Here is a 12,217-nt window from a genome sequence, read left to right as displayed (position 1 = left end):
TGGCCAGCCTAGGAATGTTATGGTAGAGTAGGTCTTCTTGAATACGTCCATCCATCAATCTGTGCCAGACTCAGTACTGTGAGGAACACAGTCCTGTTTGAAGACACACACTTACACTCATTTTCCAGTTGGGAAGAGGAGGAAAAAACAAGAGAGAATGTCAGAAGCTGAATGGACAGGTTGAGTATTATAGTCCCGTTACTCATCGTGCTCTCTGATCTTGTCCCCATCCAAGCTGAGATAAAAGAGCATATCATCAAATTGACTATCTTCAAAAACAGTCTATTTGACACAGTCTTTGAACCTGCACCCGTGTGGTTAAAGTCCAGGGGCCGTTTCATATCTGCATTGTTCTGTTCACTGAGCACACTTGGAATTTCTAGGATGCACTCAAGGACCTGAATGAGTTGGCTGCTGAACTGCTCTCCAGCGGGACTTTCAATGTTGATCAGATTGTGGAGGAAAGGGATAATGTCAACGAGCGCTTCCTGAATGTCCAGGATTTGGCAGCTGCACACCATGAGAAACTCAAGGAGACCTATGCCTTGTTCCAGTTCTTCCAGGACCTAGATGATGAGGAATCATGGATAGAGTACGTACGGCCAACTCACACTGCACCAATAACCAAAGAGAACAGATGATCCACCAAACGTGTTCCCATTTGGTGCTGAAATGAAATATGTATAATTGTTTCTTACAGTTGGTATTACCTCTAACCATGCTTGCCTTAGCCTAGAGTTAACATTTGTTTTATTCTTCTCAAATTACCTTGCTGTATGCAGGCAGAAGGAGATGGGCTTAGAGAAGTGGAGCGCAATTCACATACATTCTGAAAACAAAATTAAGTAACCTTGTATGCTTGCTTGTTCTAAACAGTTCATAGAATGTGTAATGTCTGAATGAGACAGCTGGGCCTTTACAACGTACTCAACTGATGAGATCCTTGTCATTAAAAAAAAATATTGAAATGCTAGTGGGTTAATATGCAAAAAAAACATACAGTGCAACACTGGTTTCAGGAGAATTCAGTGATTCTTGACTTCCATATAATACCCAGTGCTCATCACAACAGGTGCCCTCCTCTCTCCGTGGCCCACCTGACCCAGCCCCCGCACACCTCCCTCCATCAACCCTCAGTGTGTTCTCTGTCTTTAAGAGCCTCTCATGGTTTGTCTCCCTCTTTTTCTTTTTTTTCCCCTTCTGCCATGTTGATCTGTTTTGTTTCTTAAATTCCACATCTGAGCGAAATCATATGGTGTTTGCCTTTCTCTGACTTATTTTGCTCAGCACAATACGGTCTAGCTCCATCCAGGGAATCTGAGAGGCCACCAAACTGCACGCAGGACGACATCACCCAGTATCTGCCACGGTTTCATTACTAATTGCGCTTTTGCGGTAAAACGTGTGATTAGGAAAATCTTAGTAGATCCGATTATTTTCCCAACTTCCCATTTAACCTGCCTCATGGTGTTCCCCTTCTACAAGCCTGATGATTCTTTCTGGTAATCAATGAATTAGAGGGGAGCCTTGTGCATAGGGCAGCAAGGAGGACATCGTAGGAACTTCAGAAATAGCGAGATGATAGAATCTTGTCTGTGCTTTGCGGCGGCAGTCAAACGTTTTACCCTCGGAACCTACTCAACAGCCGTGGCTCCTACCATATCAGCTTTTTATAGCCATTCTACCTAAATTCATTATTGGTATTAATAGACAAAAATAGTGAAGGCCATGAAGGCCACATATGCACACAGGGTCGTTTATATGTGTGTGTGTGTAATTTTCACACTTTTGTAAAGAGAATCATTAGTGTATGTTCTTGAGCAAAGAAGACAAGATGCACAGGTGAACAGGCGAGGGAACAAATGGGACGTGGGGGCCAGTATATCATTTTCATTTGTATTGTCAGAAGTTTTGCAGAAGACCTCTGGTGCTAATTATCTTTGTGGTTACGGACACCTGAGTGTTCCAGAATTTACCGCCTCCCCACCCCTAGCCACACACCCACTCAGAAAAACCGTGTTCTAGCATCACCTTGCATGTCTAAAGCACTATCCACTGCCTTCCTTGATCCCAGGGAGAAGTTGCTACGTGTGAGCTCCCAGGACTATGGGAGGGACCTTCAGGGAGTTCAGAACTTGCTGAAGAAGCACAAGCGCCTCGAGGGGGAGCTGGTTGCCCACGAGCCCACCATCCAGGTAGGAAGGGTCAAGGTCTGTGGATCCGTAGGGTGATGCTGCACGAGGGGGAGGCGGCATGCAGGGCCACAGAGAGCTAGGCGTAGAGCTCACAGGCATTCTCCCCACCTCTGCACCTTGTCTCCTGTGAGCAGAAGGATTCTGCCCAGGGTCCATGCTTTTCCCTGGAAGGGACACTTTCAACACTGCAGGCACAGTTGTTGGTGACTCTGGTGCAGGCTGGGACATCTGGAAAAGTTGTACTTGAGCCGAGCCACAGGGGAAGAAGACAGCTGTGCCTTGCCCTGTGATCATGAATAATGCAGAAAGCAGGTCACGGAATGTAGCCTAGTACAGACACTGAAGTTGCACGAGGGGATATCTAGCATGGTGAACCTGACGGCAGGTGTCTTCATTCTCCCAAGATTTTCATGACCACCCCAAGTACCATAGAGTTTATAAATGACATGGAGGCCAGGAGGGGCTGGCTACCTTGCCAGGGCACTCTAACTAGATGGGGAAGGCCTGCGGGGTAAGGTGACGTGGGTGTGTGTGTCCTTCAGAGTGTGCTGGATGCAGCAGACAGACTGGGAGATAAGGCTGCTGTGGGGCAAGAGGAGATCCAGGAGCGGTTGACTCATCTTTTTCAACACTGGGAGGAGCTCAAAGAGTTGGCTGCCGCTCGGTGAGTGGGGGATAGGGGTCCAAGCTGTCTTCCTGGGTTGCTGGTATTGGGCTTAGCGTTGGCTGCTCTCCCCAGCTCCCCTTCTCTATTTATCATCAAAGTCCCTGCTCGGATGCCAGTCTGTCACGAAGCTTGCCCCCACGACCCCAGGGAGAGGCATGGAGGCTGCCGCGTCTGTGGTCCGAACACACATCTGCTCCCGCGCTTGCTTGCTGTTGTCCTTTATCATTATGGGCCTCACGTGCCAATCTTTCACACCAGGTCACGCCCTTAGGTCTGTTTTACTTTGTACACCACCCCCCCACCCCGCCCCAGGTTTAGCACTGTGTGCCCCTCAGAATGAAAGACCAAGGGGATATATTTTCTCCTGGAGAGCCACACAGCCGTGGAGAACCCTGAAGCCACAAAGCCAAACAGAACAGTTTCTGTCTAGGATTCCACACCTACTGGTGGCAGTAAGACATGTCTTTCTGGGGAATACAAGGAAACTTCTAGCACTGTGAGCTGCCGTCACCATGTAAGAGGAACCACAATGCTCTGAGTGGAAAGAGACACTACTTCACTGATGCTGTCCTCCAACTCTGATACTGGGCCCTCGTATTTGCACAAGTCTTCCTTCCCCCAACAAAGATTCCCAGAGAGCAGATGATGCCACAAAACAGAACTTCTGGGGCCAGGGCCTCCCCCGTTCCCAGGAGCTCAGGTCGGACTGTTCTGAGGCTCAGGCCCACTGCAGCTGCCTCGTGCAGCCGTGCTACTCGCGGTGCTCCCCTGAGTCCTGCTGTCTTCTCGTCCTCACTGTGGCTCCCTGCCCCGTTGCAGAGGGCGTCGGCTGGAGGAATCCCTGGAGTACTTGGAATTCCTGCAGAATGCAGAGGAGGAGGAAGCTTGGATCAGTGAGAAGGAAGCTATGGTTACCCGAGGGGGCTCTGGAGACACACTGGCCATGACCCAGGTGAGCCGCAGGCTGAACGACCAGTATCGTCCTTTTGTTTGAATCTTTTCTTAAGTAGTCAACACTTCATCTATGAAAAGAATCACTCTCCTGGTGGGAGAAAAAGACAATGGAAATATGGATACTCCTACCAGTTTTAAATATGAAAAATCAAGGTCCAATGATGGATGTAACTTGCCCAAGATCGTGGAATCAGTCGGGTGTGAAGGCGGGACTCAAAGCTCAGTCCCATAGGTTCTTTCTGTGACTTCAAGTCATCGTTGTTACAGACCTTCCCTCATAGGGGTAGGTTTCCTAAAGATTCCCTCAAATACTAATATTACACCGAAGAGGAGAGATTCTTATACGGGGCATTGGTTGTGGTTTCTAGAAAATACAGTTTCAGCAGGGCTACCTGGCAGGTGGACCGGTTCCACAATTGAGACATCCTTGTAAATACAGAGTAGAGTTTCCAATAAAGACAAAAACAAATGGTCCACATGATCTCAAGTTAATACGGATTTTTAAAGCTTCTGAGGGTGGTCATAAGAAAATAATGTTTTTGGGAACTTGGCATCTGTGCCTACTAGCCTTACAACTTAGGGACTTACCAAGAATTCTCTGTGGGGATTAATTCGCTCTTATGTGATGACATAAGGAAAGGCTCACACTGGCAAGAGAAAGGTTAAAACCTGCAGAGCGTACAAGTCACACCACCAACCCCTTTCTTCTGAAAAGACTTTTGGGACATGTGCACCCATGGGACACGTTCAAGTGGTGTAAGATTTCACCTCAAATATTCCCAAAGAGTTCCCCTTTTTAAATGAAACCTTTGGTCTTGAGAATTGGGGACACACATGCAGTTGTAAGAATAAAGGGAGGTCCCATGCTACCGTCTACCCAGGTTCCTCCAACGGCAGCATCTGCTGGGACACTGACCCCGATGCAGTCAGGATGCAGCACATCATCATCTCCCCATTTACAGAGTACCCCTTCCCTCCAGCCCCCACCCCATCCTTAGCCCTGGGCAACCACCAATCTGTTCTATGCCTCCACAATTTTTGACATCTCGAGATCGTGGTGTAAATGAGCTCACACGATATGTCCCTTTTGAGGGTCGTCTTCTCACGCAGCATAGTTGTCTGCTGATTGATTCAGTTGTGTGTAACCTCAGTGCCTTTCTCGTGACTGCTGGGTGGTATTTCATGGGATGGACGTACCAGTTAAATCTGCTCATCTGTTGAAGTGTATCGGTTTTGCCGTTTGAGCTGTTAGGAGTAGAGCTGCCTTTAATATTCGTGCAGAGTCTTCCTCATAAACATGGGTCTTCATTTCTTGGGAATATATGTCCAGGAGTCCAACAGCTGGGCCACAGATTAGCAGCACGTTTGGTTTTGTAAAAGCAGTTAATAGATACGTAAAAATACATGCATACATAAAAAATACATAAAAATACATAATAAATACAAAAAATTAAAAAAAATACATAAAAATATTTCCAGAGAGGCTGTACCATCTTGTACACTGGCTGGCTGGGTGTGCATGACCCTGGCTTCCTTCCCACCCTTGCAGGATCTGAGGTCATCATCATCTTTATCTTAGGCAGCCTGCTAGGAGCGCAGGGTAGGTAGCTCATTGTGGTTTGAATGTGAATTCCCTTTATGGCAGATTTTTTATGTGCTTATTTGCCGTCTCTATATTTTCTTCAGTGGAATGTCTCTTCGCCTCTGTTGCCCATTTTCTGGTCCAAATGATTGTTTGCTCTAACTGTTGACCTTCTGTGCTTTGTGTCAAATCTAAAAAAATTTTTTGCCTAGTCCTGGATCTTGAAGATCTTTTCCTATGTCTTCTTCCAAAAGTTTAGAGCTTTGCATTTTAATTTTAATAATCCATTTAGAGCTCAACGTTGTCTGAGATGAGAGCTAGGGCACGGGTTCATCTTTTTGCGCGGAAGGTCCAGTGGCTCCAGTGCGTTCTTGCACAGTGCCCCCTGCGGCCAACGCGCCGCTTTCACCACTGCCCACACCACTGTCCATGATGTGTGGTTTTGTAGACAACGTAGGGTTGGATCCGATTTTTGAACCCATGCTGCCAATGCTGAACTTTCAATAGGAATTTTTATACCATCACATTCAGAAACTCACTTTAGTGAGAAGTTTTTGCACTAACGTACGAATTCCAGGAAATGATTTTATGAAGCTTTTTTGCTAATCCTCCTCTTACCTTAAGATATCTATCTACCTAACCCTTCTATGTCATCTTTCATGAAGAAAAAACTGACCTTCTGAGTGTTCGGTTTCCTGAGCTCATATGCACTGGCTAATAAGAGAAAAGAGAGTTGTTTACCTGCTGTTGAATTTCGGTTTCTTTCCAGGGATCTCGTCTTCTCCTTTTGTTTAACATGTCAGAAGAGAAGAGGTTTCTGATTAACTTCTTGCAATCATGAGGCACATAATAGATATATTTAAAATATGTTTTAAGCTTTGGCTTTATCAACTTTTAACACAATATTAAGGAGGGTACTTAGGAATATATTTGAAAGAGGGACACCTATCCAATTTTAATTAAAGGAAATTTGTGTTTGATGTGGGGTACCTGAGTTTCTGAGGTGTCCAAGGGTGAGCACAGAAAAGTCACTGGAAACAGAAGGTGGCGGTGTTGAAGAGACTTTATTTCATGCATTATGTGTATGTGAAAACTTGGCTGAATCAGTCTATTTTATACCGTGGACCATGTGTCCAATCTCCATGTATGGTTTCTGCATCAAGTTGACATATAATACAATCATACAAGATCATGTAGCCCGTCTTGTATTTAAAGAAATAACCATCTTATTTTATGCCTAAGAACACCATATAACAGAAATCCTTTTATTTTCAAAATGTGGTGGTTAAAAGTATGATAGTCACACGAAATCTGTTTTTTCCTTTGGCCCGGGTTAGTATGCAATGTAGAAGGAAAAGTGGACAGGTGTCTTTGTGACAAGACAAGGCAAAGGCGGTAGAGGCAGCCCAGGCCTTTCAGGATGGGAGTGGCAGTGGGCAGAGCAGGCTGGACTGGAAAACACTCAGAAGAATACTGAGAAGGAGGAGACACGCTGTTCCTGGACTTTGTCCTAACTCTATTCTCCATCCTTCCAGCAGCAGGTAGACACAGAGAAGTTTAATGCTGAGATTGAAAACAGCTCAGAGTTTCTTTAGCTACCTTTAGGTCAGTTTTTCTTTTCTTTTTTTTTTTTTAATGTTTTATTTATTTATTTGAGAGGGAGAGAGAGTGCGAGGGATAGAGAAAGCGAGCAGGAGAGAGAGCATGAGCAGTGGGAAGAGGGAAACTCAGACTCCCCACTGGGCAGGGACCCTGGTGTGGGACTCCATCCCAGGACCTTGGGATCATAACCTGAGCCAAAGGCAGATGCTTAACCGACTGAGCCACCCAGACACTCCTAGGTCTGTTCTCGGTATGAGATGATACTTATTATCTATATGGTAGATACAACTTTTCATGGAATTATATAAATTTCAAGATGGTGGAATTCTTACATTTTACCTTGACCCACACTTCCATTCCAAAGTTCAGAAAAGCTGAAGTTCACACAGTACGTTAGAAAGCATATCACTGTAGTCCTTTGTCTCTTTCTTTTCTGGTAAGATTGCCCCTTTTGGCAAGTGAAGAGCTTCAGGAGAAGCGTTTAGTGGCACCATGGGAGAAGAAGTGGACACGCCCCTGTTCTGCCCGTGTAGCTTAGTCGTCCCTGTGGGGAGCGTCAGTGGGAGTCAGAATGAGGGTGGGTTAGGTTGTCCAGGCTTGGGAGTGTTGATTCTCACTGACTTGTTTATGTAGAGCTTGCTAAAGAAGCATGAAACACTGGAAAATGACTTTGCTGTCCATGAGACCCGAGTGCAAGATATATGTGCTCAAGGAGAAGACATCTTGAATAAGGTGAGCCACTCGGGGGTTCCAGGCCAAGCTCATTTTCCAAAAGGGATTGCTTCAAGTATAGAATCATGAGCAGTGCTAAAACTCACACATCAGATTTTAACACTCTCTGTCTAGCTACCTTGTTTTTGTTCTGAGCAAATAATTATCTCTTCGGTTGCTGCTTTTAATAAATTCTTTTTTCAAGTTCCTATCAGCATATCCTGCAGATTTCCTTAAGTCCTCTCTTGCCCCTCCTACTCACAGTGTGCAGAACATGGCATTTATAAAGACCTCACGGCACGGTTTGGTTATAGAGTATTGTAAAAATGTAAAGAGGTTTCTTTGTACGCCACTAGGGAGGAGGACCAGACTGAAACCTCCTTGTGACTTGAAAATCATTCTTTTGTTTAAATGCTTGTTTTTACAAATCCTCACTGATTAAGTGCTACATGAAGAACCTTAGACAGAGGGCATTGCAGCTAAGAAGGCCACACTCAGGTGGACAAACATGCGAAGCTCTCCCAAATGCTAGAGTGGAAATAACCATCCCAGACATGGACGAAAAATAAAATAAATGGATTAGACCTAGAAGAGAGTAGTTACATATTTGGAGTGGGAGAAATGACACCTTTTTTTTTTTAATCATAGTAAATAATTCCAACTTTTAGCTCTGGACATCCACCCATGTATCTGTCTCTCCTTCTCCCTTCCACCTTGGTGTCCCAGGAGAAAAGTCAGCAAAAGGAGAAGATTTCTGCCAAGATAGAGTCTCTGAAAGAAAAGATCCCTTCTCTGTCCATGGCAATAAAAGCTTGGAAGTTGCAACTGGAAGACGATCATGCCTTTCAGCAGTTTAACTGGAAGGCTGATGTGGTGGAGGCCTGGATAGGTATGATGTGTGAGGGACAGGAGAAGTGCTGGTGGGTTGCACTGATAGGTTCTGGGATGTTCTCACTTCCCATGGGAAGAGAGATACTCCCTCCTCACCAACGCCTACCCTTTCTGGACATAATTACACTCACATTTGTGTGCTTGTGTGTGCACGCAGACACCTCAGAAAACATGCTGATGGGTGACTGCAGACCAGAATTCCAGAAAACACATTTTTGGGAAATTGGTGATTTCATCTGTGATATTCAAAAGGGCAGAGCCGTGGCAAAACATTCTTTAGAAAAGCAGTGTGTTTGATTACTCCCAACTTATGTTTAATCTGCAATTTTCCTTTTTTTTTTTTTTCCAAGATACTCAGAAGTTCCCTTGGCTCTAGCTCTGCTCAGTCAGTTCTATGTTGCACAAGACCAAATGACCCATGCATCAGCCCCTAGTACTCCCATCTTCCAATAAATGGTCCACTCCTGAGTTAAGGGGCTCTCTTGTGACATAGAGTAAATATTTCCTTTCTCCTTACCAAGGCTGATTCAAGAGCAGCTATGTCTCCCCTCTAATCAATCATCTTTGCTCTCTAGCTGAGAAGGAAGCAAGTCTGAAGACCAATGGCAATGGGACAGACCTCGCTGCCTCCCTCGCTCTCCTGGCAAAGCAGGTGAGAACAGGGCTGCTCCTGGGCAGGTGCCAATCACGTTCATGGCCCACATACACGGAAGTTAAACACTAGGACTATCCTGTTCCCCAAGTCTGTAGTTTTCTTGTCTGTAGGATCTGAGATATTGTTACTTTTCCCTTTCCTAATATTGGTAACTTGCTAGATACATATATATATGTATATCTTATATATCTTATATATATTATATAATTATATATAATTATAATATTATATTAATATATAATAATTATATATATAATTATATATAATATATAATTATATATATATAATATTTTTTTCTTAGGACTTGGCCTTTTCAGGTAGCTCTTACTTCTAGGGCCTTTTAAGGGTTCAACGAAATCCCTTTTATTGGTGCTGCTCCTCTGTGTCCTCAGCTCAGTGCTGTGACACCATTGAGGACTCTACTTAGCATCTTTGACTCTTTGCGACTGTTCTTCTGCTTGGCCTCTGGGACTCCTATCCTATAGAGTTTAGGAACCCGTAGATGCCTCGAGGGGGAAACAGGCAGAATATTGAACCAAATTTTTCCCACTACTGCTCCAATCCTGGCTGCCTGGTTCCCCAGAAACTGTCTGTTTAGTTCCATGAGATGGTCAAGAGCTCCGAGCAGCTGCTTTCCCTCAGTCTCTTGGCCTGTGCAGCTCACGTGTCACAGGGAAGGGTGACAGAGAATATTACTCTGATTTTCCTACTATTTCACCTTCCTAGAGTTTTGATTCCTGAAGTCTAATGACCTGAGCTGTGTACCCATCTCGTTCAAACAGCTGATGTGTTGTACTTTTATCCAACAATTAAAGTTGTTCTCAAAGGGAGAATTGTTTAAATACAAGCCACCGTGTTAAAGCTGGAAGTGTAGTGTCCAGAATCTTGTGATTTTGATATCAACACCACACTAAATGTGTAACTGGCCTCCCTAAGGGATCTGTTGTTAGTGTGCGTACTTCTTTAGCAGTGCACTGCTACTACTCAGAACACAAAATCTAACAGGGGATGTAAGAGACTGAGGAAGGATGTGAGCTGTGGGAAGCCTTTAGTTTGGACTCCAAAAATGAAGATCATATCATGCTCCAACATTCCTTTACTATTGATTATATAGCTAACCTAAGCTCTGATTATAAAACATGCATCCACCAGAACTTAGGTATAACTCCAGCCACAAATGTTCATGTAGGTCTCTAAGTTATGTTTCCTTTTGCTTGGCCCACTCTCTCATTCTTTCCTAGACCTTATCTGGTCCATGATAAAGATCTGGTGGAACCCAGGTGTGAATGGTCCCTGGGAACCTACATTGTTTCTCTGTTCACAGCTCCTCTTTGGGTCTTTCCCAGGACACTCTGGATGCCAGTCTGCAGAGCTTCCAGCGAGACAGACTGTCAGAGATAACTGACCTAAAGGACCAACTGGTGGCGGCTCAGCACAGCCAGACCAAAGCTATTGAGCAGCGCCATGACGCTCTGCTGAGGCGCTGGGAACAGCTGCTGGAAGCCTCTGCAGCCCACAAAGAGAAGTTGCTAGAGAAGCAGCTGCCCCTACAGCAGGTAAAAAAAAAAAAAGCCCCAATCAGGCCTCAGTAATCTGTATATTAGTCATGTAGAAATGGATTCTACTGGAACTCCTGTTTGGAGTCCAGTAGAAATAGATTCTACTGGAACTCCTGTTTGGATAAACTCTAGACATTTGAATGGGGGCATGGAAAGGATCAGGAAGGCACTCTTACTGAACAAGAAGTAATCAGGGACTTTTTTAGACCATGTTTCAGTTATCCAGCTGACTTGAGATGGATGCCAGGCACATGTAACAGAAGAACAGAAAGATGGGTGGTCCTAGCATACAGAAAAACTACGCTGGCAGGCAGGAGGCAAGGCTTTCCTGACATTGTCCTCTAACCAAATGAAAAGAGCACTCAACAAGGGAAACTTGAGTTCTCATCTTGTGTTGCCCTGAGCTGGGAGACCTTGTATGTGTCACTCCACATTTCTGAGCCTTGATTCCTCCATTTATGAAATATGACCATATTACCACTGTCTCCTGCCGGTCTGTTTTACAACGTTTGAGAGAGATCATGGACCTGAGAATGCAGTGCAAGGCACTAAGCTCTCTATAGGCTTATGTGATGACAATGTTCTCTCTAGTGGTGGCTGCTAAGGTTCGATGTCGATCATAAAAAATAACCAATAATAAAAGGAAGTCAAGATGCTCAGTGAAATTACCGAGCATTCCTAGACCATAAGAAGTCTTGTACCAGGCAGCAAGTCAGGGTAGGCGGGGAAGGGAATTAGGAAACAAACACACAGATAAAAATCAGTCAGTCTGGACCCTTAACTAATTATTGAAGGGCTTGGTACCTACAGAAATAAGTCCTAAGTGAAAAACTAAATCCATTTATGGGCAACTTTACACACATATATGCGTTCTACATAGGAAGATGTTTTACATTTTTATTCTATTTTGCTTAACTTTCAACCTCTGCAAAGAGGTTTGTCATTTGATTTCCTGCTTATAGAATCTTCGTAAAATACAGAGATGATCCATAATATTATGGAAGTGATATGAGGTACCTTACAGGTTTTTGCGTCTTTCCCGTGTAGGGGCCATATCAACTATCTCTGTATGGGCCCATTTTACAAAGAGAGTGCTGAAGTGAGTACAGGGTAAGATGTAATGGTCTCACACCTTTGAGATCCCTCTTCCATTTGGACCAGTTTTCTCCTCCTTAACCTCCATATTTGGGAATGAAAACTCATTTTCACATTTGCCTTAGATAAATCTCTTGGGAAATACGAACTGCTGACCCTAAGTCTATGGTACATTTTAATCTAAAACTATTTTTGGTCACCTAATGTTTGTAACAATACATACTATTTTTCTTATTCAGAAATTCAGACAGTTCGGTCATTCAGAACATCTGGTTAACTCCAGACCGTAACATAGGGATAAGGGTA

General features: G+C 44.3%; 1 protein-coding gene across 1 annotated transcript in view; it reads left to right on the top strand.

Annotated features, from left to right (window-relative positions):
- Positions 1–12,217, top strand: part of SPTA1 (spectrin alpha, erythrocytic 1) — a gene marked incomplete at its 5' end in the record, with an annotated part of 61,096 nt that overhangs the window by 40,780 nt on the left and 8,099 nt on the right. Inside the window, 8 exons of the mRNA XM_080824150.1 lie at positions 384–592; positions 2,075–2,195; positions 2,738–2,859; positions 3,682–3,814; positions 7,634–7,732; positions 8,438–8,600; positions 9,178–9,254; positions 10,604–10,813. Of these exons, the coding sequence (XP_080680276.1) occupies positions 384–592; positions 2,075–2,195; positions 2,738–2,859; positions 3,682–3,814; positions 7,634–7,732; positions 8,438–8,600; positions 9,178–9,254; positions 10,604–10,813 (1,134 nt within the window). The remainder of the gene's footprint in view (positions 1–383; positions 593–2,074; positions 2,196–2,737; positions 2,860–3,681; positions 3,815–7,633; positions 7,733–8,437; positions 8,601–9,177; positions 9,255–10,603; positions 10,814–12,217) is intronic.

This window comes from Martes martes, assembly GCF_963455335.1.
Source record: "Martes martes genome assembly, chromosome: 15".
Taxonomy (NCBI): domain Eukaryota; kingdom Metazoa; phylum Chordata; class Mammalia; order Carnivora; family Mustelidae; genus Martes; species Martes martes.
The sequence above is the reverse complement of the archived record's forward strand: the minus strand, read 5'-3'. Positions and strand labels throughout refer to the sequence as shown.